Source organism: Pristiophorus japonicus, chromosome 6 (genome assembly GCF_044704955.1).
Source record: "Pristiophorus japonicus isolate sPriJap1 chromosome 6, sPriJap1.hap1, whole genome shotgun sequence".
NCBI lineage: Eukaryota > Metazoa > Chordata > Chondrichthyes > Pristiophoridae > Pristiophorus > Pristiophorus japonicus.
This window is the reverse complement of record NC_091982.1, coordinates 214,608,608-214,625,801: the sequence shown is the minus strand read 5'-3', so window position 1 is coordinate 214,625,801 and position 17,194 is coordinate 214,608,608. Positions and strand designations below refer to the sequence as shown.

Below are 17,194 nucleotides of genomic sequence, written 5' to 3'. Positions count from 1 at the left end.
CTTAAGGACATCCAGCATGAATTTGTAAAAGCCAATCATGTCTGAGAATTTAATTGAGTAATTGAAGAAATAAAGAATTGATAAATAAAATATAATCAATCATGTGTACATAGATTTTCAAATTGAGTTTGATAAAGTGCTGCATAGGAGGTTTGTTGATAAAATTCAAGGACTTGGTATAAAAAGAAATGTGGTAAAACGGAAAAAAAGTTGGCTAAAAGGATGGTCAATGAATGAGCTGCCTGTTACTGCTTGCCAGCTTGATGGAAATGATGTCCGAAGCTCAATATTGGGTGCACCTCGGTCCTCACCATTCAGGCACAGGGATTGTTCCCTATGCCTCCCACATGCCTAGAAATAATGCCCAGGCCTGAATTTCAAGGCCATAGTGCCCTACCAGAAACAGTGGTGAGATCAAAATCCACAGTAGTTTTCAAAAGGGATGCAAACAATTCTTTGGAAAGAAAAATTAAATAAGGTATGGGGAAAAAAAACTAGGGGAATGGAAACAGTGGCCTCCTTCTGTGTTGTAAAATTCTACAATTCTAAAAATAAAAAGCATTTTCTTCCTGCTGCCAGCCATCGTGTACTCTTCTTGCATTCCCAACACCTGAATACAAGTTAGCCATTGGCTTTGTGATGCTTTTCCAGACTGAGAAAAATTGTACCTTTACAAACATGGCAAGGTAATGGTTTGCCTCCTTGGTTTCCTCTTCAGCTTCTTTGAATTTTCTGTAAATTAGGTCTCCCCAGGTTGTCACCAGCATTTCCATTGCACTATGATAGGACGATGGAAACCTCTCAGTACGCTTTAGCTATGCATTTTAGAGAAAAACAATGAATTGGAATACAATAATTTCTCATATTGTCTGGAAGAAATGTATACTAATATTTCAGATTTATTAAGTTTTAAAACACAAGTTTTTAACATTTGAAGTTACATTAAATTAGTTCTCCTTATTAATGGTTAAACTTATGGAGGTTTGAACTCCTCTGTTGGAGCATATCCTTGGACCAGAGAAAAATGTGGTAATAAGGGAAGCTTGTGACATCAGAGTTCAGTATAATGATTAGGGCTTCAACATGTTTATATTATTTTATATCATTTAATCAAATGCGGTATGGTACTTTTAAATATTCTTTTGCAACTGACTACTTCTGTGCTTTTCCCCCACATAGTCCTCTTACCTGCAGCTTCTCGTCATCATCAACCAAATACTGCACCTGTGACTTTATAACAATTTCGAAGAAGAACCATGAATGCTGCAAAAGAATATTTACATCATCAGAATTCTGAATAACTGCCAGAACTATAAAAATATAAAAAATCTGTGAGATGGCAAAATTTCAGGATGGAAGCCTGAAACTTGGTAAAAAAAAAACCTTTCTTAACTTCTAACACAGTTCATTTGACTATCTGACAAAATGAGCACATGACTTTGGAGACAAATAATGCAAGAGTCACCCTTGGAAGAAAAATTCATATATTTTCCCATCAAGGAAGCAGGGGAGTTGTAACTGCAATAATATTCATTTGATTAACACTACTCATGGCCTGATCAAAATTCTGTTGACTTTCAAGTAACTTTTTTTGCTTAGATGATAAGCAACAATGATCCCACAGCATTAAAGCTGTGAGGTGCTGCTGAGGCAGATGGTGCAAAGGAGATGTGGATGATTTAGCTGAAAGCAGATTAATCATCGCCTTTACTGGTATTTAATTCTGCTCCCCTCATACTGACAACCAATAGTAGCTCCTCCCAGCCAGTGTCTCAATAATGGCATAGCACTCACTTTGAACAAAATGATTCAAAATATTGAAACAGGACATTTACTGTAAGGTATGCACCTGTGAGTATGCTCACAGGTTTGTAGAGCTGTTGAGTGGCCATTAACCAGTCCAGGCAGCGGGTGATCGAGGGGGTCGGTCAGCCCAACTGCCTGCCTCACTTCTGTGGTTACATTCGAGCCAGGGTGTCCCTGGAGATGGAGCATGCGGTGTCCACCATACGCTTGTGGCCTTCCGCGAGAGGTGGGCACCGGAGGGATTGGAGTGCATTATCACCCCCGGGAACAGAATTTTAACTTAATTTGATTGTTTAAAGTTCCCAGTTAATTTGGAAATTTGTGGGTTCTAGTGCCATTACAAAAGGGGGTACTTGATTTTAAAGTTCTAACCAAAATAGTGTAGAGCTATTGAATTGTGAGTGGCCAAGCCAGTCAAGTGATGTTCACAAGACTCAATAAAACCCCAGTCAGTTGAGTCTAGGTCATCCACGATGAGGTATACATTTGTGAGCTGGTAATGTGTAGTGTGATTGTTAAACCTTTGTTAATAAGCCAATACGTTCTTAATAGCAATGTGTTGCCATGAATTCTTAAGCAAAGAACCTATGAAGCAAATATATTACAGATACCACAAAAAGATGCTTACGTTAATCGTATATTTTTCAGCTTTTTTTTAATGGGCTAGGGGCAGTGAAACTGTATTTGTAGAATAACAATTATGCATAGCATAAGATAAATGCTTAACAATATTCTGTTAATCTTTATTTGAAGGATTAGACTTTGTTTTTTTAGAACTAAGAACATAAATTAAGAAATAGGATAGTTGAGTTTGGGCCATTAAGTTTGCTCTCTCCACAGGCGCTCAATTTCTTGTGGTAAGTAATCAAACTAGAGAAGACATGCAAAAAACAACACTTTATGAAGTTTGCTCAAAGGTAATCAAGCAAAATGTCCAACTGCACAATCCGTACTAGTCCACTCTGGTCTATTACTTCCTAAGGGTGAGTAATCAGCAGCAACAGAAACAACCATATTCTACAAATCCTCTCATTCTCTAACAAACTTCATTTCCATTCCTAAAGAGATACTTATCCAGTTCCCTTTTAAAGGAGTTCTTCGATTGATTAATAACCGCTTTTGTTGAATGTGGAATTTGGGTAATGCGGACGTGGCCACAGAACCAGGTAGGTGCTTGGCCCAGGGTGGGGGGCAGCTTACAACCCCTGAGAGGGGAGGGGTATAATCACCGGTCCTGGAGCCGGAATCGCGATGCCAGGGGGGGTGTTACAGGCTTGGGGGAAGTCCGATCCCCGACCCTGGAGGGGGCGGTCTGAACCCTGACCCTTGGGGGTTGCGGGCTGCTGCTGGGGAAGCTTGGGTGGCTGTGAGAAAGCATTCCTGTTCCTCCTGGCCTACAAGGATTGCTCCCTGAGGCTGAGGCCACCACATTGTAGCCACCGGGAATCTCGAGCCCCGGGATCCCCAGCCACCTGCAGTAAAACCTGCAAAGCAGGTTAAAGTAGTGACTTCAGGCCTCATTATAATATTTAAATTGCCAACCCGCCTCCTGGCAGCCCGTCCCCCACATCCTGCCTGAGTGAAAGGTGAAAGTGGGCAGGTTGGAGGCGTGTTGGGGTCAGGTTTTACATTTTTACTATTTTCACATCCCCCGATTCCCCCGATTTTCACATCCTCCAACCCATCCAATCTTACCTCTGAAAATTCCGGCCATAGTTAACGTTTCAGGTCTTTGATCTGTTCTGATGAATGGTCAATGACCTGAAATGTTAACTCTGTTTCTCTCTTTACAGAATGCCTGACCTGCTGATTATTTCCAGCATTTTCTGTTTTTATTACTATTAACATTATTAAGATGATGTTCACACAAATACTTTGGTCCAGATTTTCTGGAGACTATGATCGCGTACTTGGCTGCAAATGCCTTGCAAGTTCTGGGTTTACACATGCGCAAAAATCCGGAACTTGCGATCTGTCAAGTATCTTCTTCACCAAACTTCCGCATCCCTGGGAAATGGATATTCGATGGTGGAGTGTTGGGTGCCCAGAAAATGCTCATGAAACTCTTATGCCTGGTAAAAAGCAGGCCTAAGGCCTTCTTTTACCAGAAAAAGGGTGAAAATAAATATTTAAATAAAATTTAAATCACATTAACATTCAAAAATCTGTAAAATAATTTTGTGTTATTTTTGGCCCCTTAAAGATGTTTAAATTTACTTTTCAAAAACTTAAAATTTTGTTTTAAATGTTTAATTAATTTTAAATATGTAATATTTTTTAAATTTCAATGTTGTGTACATGTATTTTTGTGTGATTCCTATTAAGCTTATGGGGATTCCGTATGTAAATGGATTTCCATAAGCATAATGGGAATCCCCTTTCTGATTGGTTGGGCCGGCCCATGTGATCCCAGGGGCACTTGCGAACCACATGCGCCCCGTGATACGTGGGGCTCTATGCAGGCGTACATGTAGGGACCCAGGAGCGCGAGTCCCGTGGATCTCGGACCATCAGGTAGATGTGTCGTTTTATTGCGGTTTGGAGACACCCGTCTGCGGGAAGCCTCCAACCACAAAATCGGGCCAATGACATGAAAAATTATTTGTCACAATTCAAGACCTACCTTTAGCAAACGTTTAACATCTGTGGTATCAATAGATGTCAGGATTTCAGTTATGCCTTTTAAAAGCTCTTCATGAACTGTTTTCTGCTTCAATTCAGAGAATTCAGCCTTGAAAATAAACTGCATAAAACATAGATTGTAGAATTAAAATCAATACACCTCTAGCACTAGATAATTGACAACAGCACCAGTTAACAAATATGTTCATTATTAATCTCTATCTTGCAAAAGTCTTGAACCTAGCATGTCTATTATGTTTGAAGATATCACACATGGAAAGTCTGTGGCACACTTGCACTTTAGTGGTCAAAACATCAAGGCCAGGATTTTCCAATTCTCTGCTCCCTGGTAAGCAATTTTCTGCCCAGCCATTTTGATGGATGGAAATTCATTGGGTGGTGAGCGTAGATGGGGAATGGGAATACATGAAAAGGTCGAGAATGAGTATTATCTTATAAAAGAAAGCTGGTCAGTTCCTACTGGTTTCTTCTGATTTTGATAACTGGCCTCTTGTCAAAGGAAATACCCAGGGATTTTCAAGGAGTTGTCAGTCCAACTTCAAAAAGATCAGCAAGGTATCTAAGGTACAAATATCTCATTCAGGTCACCAGGAAATACTATTGTTACAAACCTGGGATACGCTAGCGCACAAGAGGATATGAGTCAACACCTATAAAATATAAGATGCTCAAACCATTTATGGGAGCAACTGACGGTAATGAACCCATGGAGATTTTCAATGGCAGACCTGAATTTGTTACAGAAAGACTGAAAGAACTTTTTCCCCCATACACAGCCATTTATCTTTAAGTAGTCAGATTCAAGTTTAATGGCTGCTGACATAATTTCCAGACTCCCTTCCAGTGAACTCCCAGTGCCAAGACCCAAGCTGGTCCCAGAGATACACAACGTTTTTTTAACGCAAGTTTGATGAGGACGCACAGATCTATACTTGTACACTTTCTGAATTACATGCATACACATTGCTAAACCTTTTATTTTACCTTAATGTATGAGCGGATGTAATTGTCTAATTGCTCTTCATGGCACTTGGCAACAATGTCAACAATGGCCCTTTGAAACAGAAAAGTGATGTTTTAGTGCATGACAAGATGTTGCATGTCTGTCTTTAAGGCCTTTGTGACCAGATCTTTCTGACAGGCACAAATGCCTATTTTAATTTTACATCATTCATTAATAAAATAAACAGAGCTGGGAATGGATTGAACCTAACAATCATTATCTTAAGAGGCACTGGAGGTTTAGTTAGCTGACAGGCCACAGCAATTAAGGATAAAATCCCCAAGATTGGTTTACAATTCAGCCATAATTGGGGTGGTTCAAAGCTAATTTCTAATCTGAGCTTTGATTTCCCTCAAGCAAAAGTTCAGATCATTAACAATCCAAAGTATTCAACTTTGACAACATATGTTGCATTAAAGCCCAAGTGACCACTTCAACCCCACTTTTTTTTTTTAAAAAGGTCAGTTACTCCAGATGTCTATATTGGCGTTTATTAAAATGGACCTAATGAATTAAATTTGGTTTCAAACATGGCATTTCTCCACAGGATGTTAAAGATGTATTTACCAATCGACTGTTTAAACTCAGTGGGTAGAAATTGCCCGCCATCCAAAACGGGCTGCACGCACTCTGTTTCAATGGTTTTACCACAGCTGTGGTTGAGGTATCCTCTTGAGCGAAATTCCACTCTTTGTTGTTTTTTTTTACTTGGATCTGGAAATCGCTCTTAATGGGGGCAATGACTACACGAGAGAGGCGGAAGTTGGGGGCAGTGCTGAGTGACGGCTGCGATGATCGCGATTTAAAAACCTTGGCCTAATGGGCTACCAGGGAGGGTTTCGGCTGGGCCAGCGGCCTGGCACCCAAGAGGGGATGCCAAGCTGCCTGTTGGTGGCCCGGCCAAACCCGGGGGCATAATTGTCGGGCTGACATGCCAGTCGGCTGACAAAAAAAAAACATGGCGGCTGTGCCAATGCAGCGTCCCCTTTAAGCGAAGCCACACCGCCATTGCAGAAGGCCTCAGCCTCACTGGACCACCGGGAAAAAAATGGATTTGGCACCATTGGGCAGGCCGAAGATTTTCAGAGTGGAATGTCTTCGTCAGGGGGGTAGATCGACGGTGCAGTAGCAAAGCGGGAGGGGGTGGATCGGGGCACCACCGGGAAACCTTGGAAGGGCAATTGGGTTATCAGCGGCCATTCCACGAAAAGTTGGTGGCCAATCCACTCTGCAGCATGGTCGCCAATTTGCGGTGGTATCAAGCCTTAAGGAGAGGGCAATTTCGGCTCCAGTGTCTTCTTTCAGAGAATTGCAGTTGGTGGATGAGTACTTAAAAATCCTAAATTTATTGAAACTTGAAATTCTGCACAATAGAGCACGGCCCTTAATAATGATGGCATTTCAATAAACTCATACCAACACTGATTTCAGGAATCTGCGAACTGAAGATATTGGGGCAGATTTTCCTGTTCTGGTGCCTGGATGTACTGGATCACCTGGACACAGCAGATAGAGGCAAATCAGGCAGGGAGGTCTACCCACTCACAAGGGAGCCCACCCAATTTTCATTCCATTTGAATTAATTTAAAATATTCATTCTAAGTGTGAACTCTAATCACACACAGACTGTAGCTACCCTCTTGGCTCCCAAACTTGCCAGCATTGTAAATGTTTTTTTGGGCCAGGCAGCGTGTTGGTCCCTTTCAAAACTATCATTACCTTCCTCACAAAGCTACCCTCAATTCATCTGTCCTCTCCAAGTACAGCTCCATCTCTAACCATGCTTTCCTCTTTTATGTGTCATCATTTCCCAACTCTATGCTCATAGACTTCAATGGGAGAGATGTGAAATGGGCCACCGATTTGCTATTGCCCGCTTTATGCTATTGCACAAAGTCAAAATTATCCCTGTAATGTTCAGTAACTGTACACAGCAAGAATGTCAGACCGTGCCATCCAACTGCTCCTGTTTTTCTGAATCAAATTCAGGCAGCAGCCGCCAAGCACTCATCAGACAGGAGAAGCCGCCAAGGCAGACATTAAATTCTGCACCAACATCTGGTGATAACATATCTAGCATCTGAATCTTTTATTTGGCTAACTTATTAGATAAATGAAATGTATTGCACTCTTGGGGCCAAACTGATTTTCTTGTAATTGACAGTATTTGTATAGCTACCTGATGGTGGCAGTAGTAACTTGGCTTTCATCACTCTGCAACACGATGCAAAGCAACTGATTCAGAAGAACAGGAAGGAAACGTACAATCACGTGGATTTTTTCAATGCCAAGTAGACCCTGAAATGATCAGAAACAGCTTCAGAATCAAAACACTTCTGACACACCATCAACAAGAAGCCCCAGTGAATTAAATAGAGGTCCACTTTGAAGTTTTGCACCCACTATATTTAACCAGATGTTAATATTACTGATTAGGGTTGCAGTCTATTTTTTAAGCATTTCTCTTAACTTGCAAAGTCTCCCTATTGGTTAACATATAACTTGGTAGTTTGATAGAATTTAGGGACATTAATATATACAATATTAATTCATTGCAAATGTAGAGTTTAAATTCTCCAGCAATAATAGTGTTTCCCCTGAAACAGTGACTGAAATAATAAACATAAATTTTGAAGCACTGTGCTATGAATTTATTTCAATTTTAAATTGATTTTGCCTTTAAATGATCAAACCTCTATGCCCCTGATAAAATCTGAAGATGAAGGCTGCGACCTCCCACTTTCTCTTTTTTGGCACTCCTGAAAAAAGTTGGTCAGTCTTTCCTCCTAATAAAAAGAAGCAAAAATAATTAGGGACTCTTCATTTCCCTGATAGGTCAGTGTACTAAAGGGCTGATTCCCCAATCAGACATTCCTGGACAGGAACAGTGCCTCACAGAGAGTACTGGTTGGGAAATCATGGGCCCACAACTCCTGATTTAAAAAAAAATCCATTTAAATGAATTTAGGTGACTTCTTTATCAGCACTCACTCCTCGTTGGGAGTGTCCAATCAGGCAATCAGCCTTCAAATGTAAAATGGAGTTAGAAAACTGAGATAACCATATTGACACATACCTGAGTATAGATCGTGGATACTACATGCACAGAGACTTTGAAGAGTGGCTTCCCTCCATCAACCCACTTAATATCAGATCCATTAGCCTGCGCAGAAATAATGGTTAAAAATAAATTACAAATGTGTGACCACCCGGTTGACCCCCCACCCCCCTCTCTCTCAATCGCTACCCTCCTCTTCCTGTCATCCTCTCCCTCCAGATTGCTTCCTCCCCTCTCTCTGGACCTACCTGAAAGCCGCAGTAGACAACCAAGTGGCCTGAAATTCAAATCCTCTTCACCGGCAATTTGCCCTAGAACACCGAAGCAGGTGTCTGCGACTCACCAGCCTCATGTAAATGAGGCCCGAAGCCCAATATCATGTGTGTCTTGGGCCTAACCGTTCCAGTGCAGAGAACATTCCCAACACCCAGTTCATGCTGGCAGGCCGGCACAAACCACTGTCTAGGCCTTGGAGCCTGTTGTTGAATGACCTGGCAATAGGATGTGCACAGGTTGCACCTTCCCCTATCCACTCCTGTATATACTTTAAAATTGACACTGTAGTTGTGGTTTCTAATGAGGAAAAATGTAAAAATATTTACTGCTTCTGATGTGTCCGGCTGATTGATTCATTCCATTTGTCCTTACCTTCCCTGATGTTATGTTCTGATTACTGAGGTAACCAGCAGGAAGACTGGCTGCTACAAGTACAGAATGCTCATGAGATACAAGTCTGCCATCTTTCAAGAGAGGTAGCCAGGCATATCCAACTATGTAGAAACAGAACAAACAAGATTGTAATGCTCTGTATTGCCAGAAGATGTCAGATCATTTCCATTTATTTTGTTCCACATTCATCATAAATTATTGTTACAAAAGAATCCAATAATCACAATGTCTTCTTGTGCTACTTTTTATAGTTTGGACTCAAAAACAGAGACATCAATTCCATATTTTTGCCAATAGCAGGTCTCTTGAAAAGGTATCAATCAGGAAAAATGTAATTCTTTATTCAAGTATTTTGGGGGACCAATCCCAGTGCTCAAATTGCTGATATAAGGAAAAATATTTTGTTTCAGTTTTTAGGGTAGAGGACACTAACAATATTCCAACCATGGATAGTCAAGGGACTATGGGGGGAAGGAACTTAACACAATCACAAATACTAATAGCATGGATAGAGGATTGGCTAACTAACAGAGAACAGAGAGTCGGGATAAATGGTTCATTCTCTGGTTGGCAACCAGTAACTAGTGGGGTGCTGCAGTGTGCGTGCTGGGACCCCAACTATTTACAATCTATATTAACGACTTGGAAGAAGGCACTGAGCATAATGTAGCCGAGTTTGCTGATGATACAAAGATGGGAGGAAAAGCAATGTGTGAGGAGGGCACAAAAAATCTGCAAAATGACATAGACAGGCTAAGTGAGTGGGCAAAAATTTGGCAGATGGAGTATAATGTTTGAAAGTGTGAGGTCATGAACTTTGGTAGAAAAAATCAAAGAGCAAGTTATTATTTAAATGGAGAAAGATTACAAAGTGCCGCAGTACAGCGGGACCTGGGGGTACTTGTGCACGAAACACAAAAGGATAGTATGCAGGTACAGCAAGTGATCAGGAAGGCCAATGGAACCTTGGCCTTTATTGCAAAGGGGATGGATTATAAAAGCAGGGAAGCCTTGCTACAGCTATATAAAGTATTGGTGAGGCCACACCTGGAATACTGCATGCAGTTTTGGTTTCCATATTTACGAAAGGATATATTTGCTTTGGAGGCAGTTCAGAGAAGGTTCACTAGGTTGATTCCAGGGATGAGCGGGTTGACTTATGAGAAAAGGTGGAGTAGATTGGGCCTCTACTCATTGGAATTCAGAAGAATGAGACGTGATCTTATCGAAACGTATAAGATTATGAGGGGGCTTGACAAGGTGGATGCAGAGAGGTTGTTTCCACTGATGGGGGAGACTAGAACTAGAGGGCACAATCTTAGAATAAGGGGCCGCCCATTTAAAACAGAGATGAGGAGAAATTTCTTCTCTCAGAGAGCTGTGAATCTGTGGAATTCGCTGCCTCAGAGAGCTGTGGAAGCTGGGACATTGAATAAAGTTAAGACAGAAATAGACAGTTTCTTAAATGATAAGGGGATAAGGGGTTATGGGGAGTGGGCGGGGAAGTGGAGCTGAGTCCATGATCAGATCAGCCATGATCTCACTGAATGGTGGAGCAGGCTTGAGGGGCCGTATGGCCTACTCCTGTTCCTATTTCTTATGTTCTTATGTTCGTAAAGTCTGCATCCAGTCGTAATTAGACAATCCCCTGCAATGGCTTCTTCTCCCTCCCCACACCATTACCTCTGGAGTTCCCAGGGATATCCTTGGCCCCCTCGTATTTCTGATGTACACGCTGTTCCTTGGCGACCTCATACGAGATCGCAACATCAGGTTCCATATATATGCTGACAACACCCAGCTCTACATCAACACCACCTCTCTTGACCAATCCACTGCCTATGGTATTGTCTGAATGCTTGTCCAACATCCAGTCCTGGATGAGCTAAAATTTCCTCGAACTTGATATTGGGAAAACCAAAGCCATTGTCTTTGACCCCACCATTAATTCAATCTCCCACCCTGACCACTGTCTCGGGCTGAACCGGATTGTACACAACCTCACTTGAGCTCTTTTTTATTCATTCACGGGATGTAGGCGTCGCTGGGAAGGTCAGCATTTACTGCCTATCCATAATTGCCCTTAACTGAGTGGCTTGCTAGGACATTTCAGAGGGCTGCTAAGAGTCAACCACATTGCAGTGGGTCTGGAGGTATATATAGGCCAGACCAGGTAAGACGGCAGATTTCCTTCCCCGAAGGGTATTAGTGAACCAGATGGGTTTTTACGACAATCTGGTAGTTACATGGTCACCATTACTATTACTAGCTTTTTAGTCCAGATTTATTTTAACTGAGATTTGAACTCTTTTGTCTGGATTATTAGTCCAGGCCTCTGGATTACTAGTCCAATAACATTACCACTATGCTACCGTTCTCCGAACTTCCAACCCCATATCCTCTGCATCACAGAACCCGCCTACTTCCACCTCCGTAATATCACTCATCTCCACCCTGCCCCAGCCCATCTGCTGTTGAAACACTCATCCATGCTTTTGTCCCCCCAAACTTGACTATTCTAATGCTCACCTGGCATTGCCTCCCAATTTCCACCCTGCATAAACTTGAGCTCATCCAAAACTCTTCTGCCCATATCCTAACTTGCATCAAGTCCCCTTCACCCATCATCGCTGATCTACATTGACTCCTGGTTCACCAATGCTTTGATTTAAAAATTCTCATCCTGATGTTCAAATCTCTCCAACTCTGGTCTCTTTTGCATCCCCCACTTCCTTCATCCCATCATTGGCGGTTGTGTCTTCAGCCGCCTAGGCCCAAAGCTCTGGAACTCCCTCCCGAAACCTCTTTGCTTCCCCATCTCTCTCTCTCCTCCTTTAACATGCTCCTTAAAACCGAACTCTTTGACCAAGTGTTTTGGTTACCTGTCGTAATGTCTCCTTCTTTCGCTCAGTGTCAATTTTTGTCTGACTACGCATCTGTGAAGTGTCTTGCGACGTTTTACTGCGTTAAAGACGCTATATAAAAGCAAGTTGTTGTTTGAAATATAATGTATGAGAATTTTGCTAAACTCGTGGATTTTTATTTTCTCCAATCAAACATTTTCACAAGGTGTTTGGTAACTTTGTCCAAACAGCTATAATGTTTGATGAGAATTTGAAACAAAAATGCTCTACAAAAAATTTGGATATTTGAGTGTCAAATTTTTAGCCAATGTAGCAAAAGGAGATAATCATTTGGGGAAAAAAGCTGTGGCAAAGTATGAGATACTTTACCTTGCGTTTCCAATGCCTCTTTCTTTTTGGAACCACCTTTCGTGGCAAGGTCACAGCTGATGTGATAAAATGAAAAAAGAATGTGATGTTTCTCGTTCAGCTGAGTAGGAAGCTCAATTTTCACCTGAGAAGTATAAAAAGAGTTCCAGATTAAATGCCATATTTACAAGCCAGTTCCATTATAAGCAGGTTTACTTAGGTCTACCGTTTACTCCACAAGGCCTTGGTTGCTCAAACTATTCAACCAGGAACATAACATTCACAAGATCTCAAGGTGGAAACAAATGAGGAAGACCATTCATCCCACTGTAGCTCATCAATACAGAAAATAATCTACAATATCCACATAAATCACATGCAACAGTTCTTTTTAAATGATTCCAAGGTTTTGCTTCTATTACCCAGCTCAGAAATCCATTTTATGTGTTGATCACTCTTTGGTTAAAGAAGAACTTACTGATATCAGTCTCAACTATTCTTTTGAACCTATTGTCACAGTTTAACATGAAGCAGCATTCCAGATTTACATTCGATATACCACTTACTATCCAATATATGTTTGAGGTTCTCTCGTTGTTGCCTCTTTTCAAGAATGAAAAGCCCACATTTCTCCAGTCTTTCCTCAAAACCCAGTCATCTAATTCTGGGGATTAGCTTTACAACTTTCCAAATCACTGCTCTAAGGCACAAATATTTTCTTATGTCTTGATAGACAGAACAGGATTCAACACTTGGGAAATGGTCTGACTAGAGCATTGTACAGTTTATGCATAACTTGTATTCTTAAAATTTGACAATATAGATCAGCATGCTATGTGCTTTGCTGACTACTGCTCTGCAGTGTCTGCATATGTCATGTACAGAGACTAACAGAGTACCTAAATTGCACAACTAAATGTATTACAATTAAAATTACAATACAAGATCAGATATGAAGATTATTTTTAGTCTTTTCTCATTACTATAAAATTTGGTGCGCATCCTATTCTGATTGTATGGTTACCATTTTGATTAACAAGTGCATGAGGTACATTGTAGTATTGCTCACAGCTTTATATGCTTGAAGGTGCAGTTTCCATACCAGATTTTACACTAATTGTTTTATTAAGACTAGATGGAGACCTGGGTCTAAATTCGGTGGAATCAGCAGTAGGTAATCAGTCGTTCAACAAATTCAGTCTTTTAGTGAACAGATGTATTTTAGCTCCTCTGCCTGCACTTGATGTGACTTGCATGCTAATCACCGTTTTTTTTATGCAGCACTCGCCAAACACTTTTAATGAAAGTACCTCATCATAAAAATCAGGGTTCTGGGAATGATGTAGGACTGCCGTTTGTGCTGCAGTGGTGAACACTGATCCTCCTGCCTTTCCATAAATGCACTGTTACAAAAAAGAAGAGCAAAGCACAACAGCTTTACTGAAAGTACAAAGAAATACCTCTGGGTAACAATTGTCTGAGTCTCATCCACCCAAGTGGCCTATTAGAGTTTTATGTTCTATAATTGTTAACATTGTAGTTTTCTTCATTGCACAAGTAACCTTTCAGACTTGAAATGGCTCAATAAATAAAAATAACCAGGGAACATTTGAAGCATAGATCAGAAACATTATTATCTTTCTGTTGTCAAACGATACAATAAAGAAATTGGGGACAATTTTCAACTGCCGACCATCCATTTCTCACCTGAAATACGGATGGCCAGTAATTGAAAATTGTTGGATGGATGCCACAGCCACTGCACTGATGCCCACGGCATGCCTGAAGAAATTTTCAGGCGTGCCTGTAAATGGGCGAGCTTGTTGTCTGCTTAAAACAAGTGAGAGGCTGCGTAAATATGCAAATTGGTGTCCTACGCATGTTTTAGGACTCAGATTGAACAGCCTAACCAGCGGCACTTAAAGGGACCACGAATGGCTGTTCAAAAAACGGCCCTGGAAACTTAAACATTTTTTTTTGCTGAGCCCAGGAGTAGCACACCTGCTCTTCCTGGGCACAAAAAAAACTCAGGCTGACTGCCAGCCATTTCGGAGACCTCCAGGATCGCCTCCCCACCAAACCCTGACTCAATCTCCTGGTCAGCTCAGCAAAGGGCTGGCTGATTTCTTGCCCTACCAGAACCGATGAGCTGTACTGGAGCGCTAGCTTGGTGTCCGTAGCATCTTAATGAGGCCTGGACATCAAAAGGGCTCAGACCTCACACCGGCACCAACTTCACATCCATTTCAGGCAAAAGTCGATGATGGCCTCCATTAACTATAGAAATGTAAATTCTATTTTATTGCCAGTCTCCCCAGGCTGTGCACCAGCTGTAACCGAGATGGATGATAGCTCGCAGGCCTCAGGATGACTCGCAGCTCTGGTAGGGAGACACTAGCCCTGCACTCAGTGCCTCTGCACAACAATGCAGTTGAGATTTACAACTCAGTAATGCGGGAAATCAAACCTCTGTGACACACAGTTATGGAACCTTGTGTTGATGCATCTTCACAGAGCATTTAAACGATTGCTAATAAAACTTACTTTCAATGGTTGAGCACTTTCTTCATCTGAACTCCTGAACTCAATGCGCACAGCTAGGTTTCTTGCCTGCAGAAATGGAAACTGTCTAAGTATTTCATATACTCTAGAAAATTGAGATTCTGCACACAAAATAGGAACAGGGCCTCCCCAAGATTCAGGATATGCAACTGATGCAAAAGTTTCCACCCTTCCCTCAACCATGGACCCTTTGGAAAAACAACCCAGCTATCAAGGTTAGCAGTTCGATCCATTAGAAAGCATATATCACATCAATCAAAATGTTATAGTAACAGGGTAACACAATGAAGGAGTGTGAACTGAGAAACATGATGCTGGTTAAATTAACTAGAAATTAAATTAACATAGAACTGTTGATTTAGAATAATTTTCAGGAGAATTAGACTTCAAGCAGTAACTTCTTCCCATGTGTATTCAATCCTGTGCAACAGTAAATTATTTTGCAACAATAAAATCCCCATGGACATTTTACATCTGCTGGACTATCTTTAACTGGTGACGACAAAATGGATAATGGACTGAGATTTCCATTACTGTCAAGCATATAGTGAGATAATTACATAGTAAACAGAGTTTAGCAACATATGGCAGATTTTGGAAGCAATGTCTATACTTTAGAAAAAGGGGTTATGTTCCATGATATTCTAATTCAAGGTTTACTGGTCACTGTACCAGCCATATGAGGTGAACATAGATATGTTAATTTATCCTTCCAAAATACAGCAGACAAATAGTAGCAGAGAGCTGCAGAGCTTTTGTGACAGACCCATTTTAATTTAAGTGGTTCCTTGGTAATAAAACATAGCTAAAGCTATCAAACCCAGTATTTACACACTGTAATAGAAATATACTGATATTCATAAGTAGTCCATGAAGCCTCAAATTTAAGGGGGTGAAATTTCCCCTTTTTATAGTCCCGTCAGCCCACCCTCGAGGAGGCAAGAAAGTTTTTGCCTGGGGGACAACCGCCTCCGAGAAATTGCCCAGTAGGTTGCAGAGGCGCTGACATGGCAGCGCTGTACCCCACGGTTAGCACATAGACACATAGAAATTAGATGCCGGAGCAGGCCATTCGGCCCTTCGAGCCTGCACCGCCATTCAATAAGATCATGGCTGATCATTCAACCTCAGTACCCCTTTCCTGCTTTCTCTCCATACTCCTTGATCCCTTTGGCCGTAAGGGCCATATCTAACTCTCTTTTGAATATATCTAACGAAATGGCCTCAACAACTTTCTGCAGTAGAGAATTCCACAGGTTAACCACTCTCTGAGTGAAGAAGTTTTTCCTCATCTCGGTCCTAAATGACTTACCCCTTATTCTTAGACTTTGACCCCTGGTTCTGGAACTCCCCAGCAACGGGAAAATTTTTCCTGCCTCTAACCTGTCCAATCCCGTCAGAATTTTATATGTTTCTATGAGATCCCCCCACATTTTTCTAAACTCCAGTGGATACAGGCCCAGTTGATCCAGTCTCTCCTAATATGTCAGTCCTGCCATTCCAGGAATCAATCTGGTGAACCTTCGCTGTACTCCCTCAATAGCAAGAACGTCCTTCCTTAGATTAGGAGACCAAAACTGAACACAATACTCCAGGTGTGGCCTCACCAAGGCTCTGTACAACTGCAGTAAGACCTCCCTGCTCCTATACTCAAATCCTCTCACTACGATGGCAAACATGCCATCTGCTTTCTTCACTGCTTGCTGTACCTGCATGCCAAACTTCAATGACTGATGTACCATGACACCCAGGTCTCATTGCACCTACCCTTCTCCTAATCTGTCACCATTCAGTTAATACTCTGTCTCCCTGTTTTTGCCACCAAAGTGGACAACCTCACATTTATTCACATTATACTGCATCTGCCATGCATTTGCCTACTCATCTAACCTGTCCAAGTCACCCTGCAGCCTCTTAGCATCCTCCTCACAGCTCACACCGCCACCCAGCTTAGTGTCATCTGCAAACTTGGAGATATTACATTCAATTCCTTCATCTAAATCATTCTTGTATATTGTAAATAGCTGGGGTCCCAGCACCGAACCCTGTGGCACTCACTGGTCACTGCCTGCCATTCTGAAAAGGACCCGTTTATTCTGACTCTCTGCTTCCTGTCTGCCAACCAGTTCTCTATCCACGTCAATAGATTACCCCAATATCATGTGCTTTAATTTTGCACGCTAATCTCTTGTGTGGGACTTGTCAAAAGCCTTTTGAAAGTCCAAATACACCACAACCACT

The 17,194-nt window shown here is 41.6% G+C and overlaps 1 protein-coding gene across 1 annotated transcript in view; it reads right to left on the bottom strand.

The window, feature by feature from the left end:
* The window catches only part of dock10 (dedicator of cytokinesis 10), a 316,489-nt gene that overhangs the window by 109,203 nt on the left and 190,092 nt on the right, over positions 1–17,194 (bottom strand). Inside the window, exons 18-28 of the mRNA XM_070883587.1 lie at positions 14,936–15,001; positions 13,702–13,794; positions 12,413–12,536; positions 9,159–9,280; positions 8,529–8,615; positions 8,146–8,238; positions 7,632–7,750; positions 5,434–5,503; positions 4,430–4,549; positions 1,189–1,263; positions 669–815 (exon numbers count right to left, since the gene is read on the bottom strand). Coding sequence (XP_070739688.1) covers positions 669–815; positions 1,189–1,263; positions 4,430–4,549; positions 5,434–5,503; positions 7,632–7,750; positions 8,146–8,238; positions 8,529–8,615; positions 9,159–9,280; positions 12,413–12,536; positions 13,702–13,794; positions 14,936–15,001 — 1,116 coding nt within the window. The remainder of the gene's footprint in view (positions 1–668; positions 816–1,188; positions 1,264–4,429; positions 4,550–5,433; positions 5,504–7,631; positions 7,751–8,145; positions 8,239–8,528; positions 8,616–9,158; positions 9,281–12,412; positions 12,537–13,701; positions 13,795–14,935; positions 15,002–17,194) is intronic.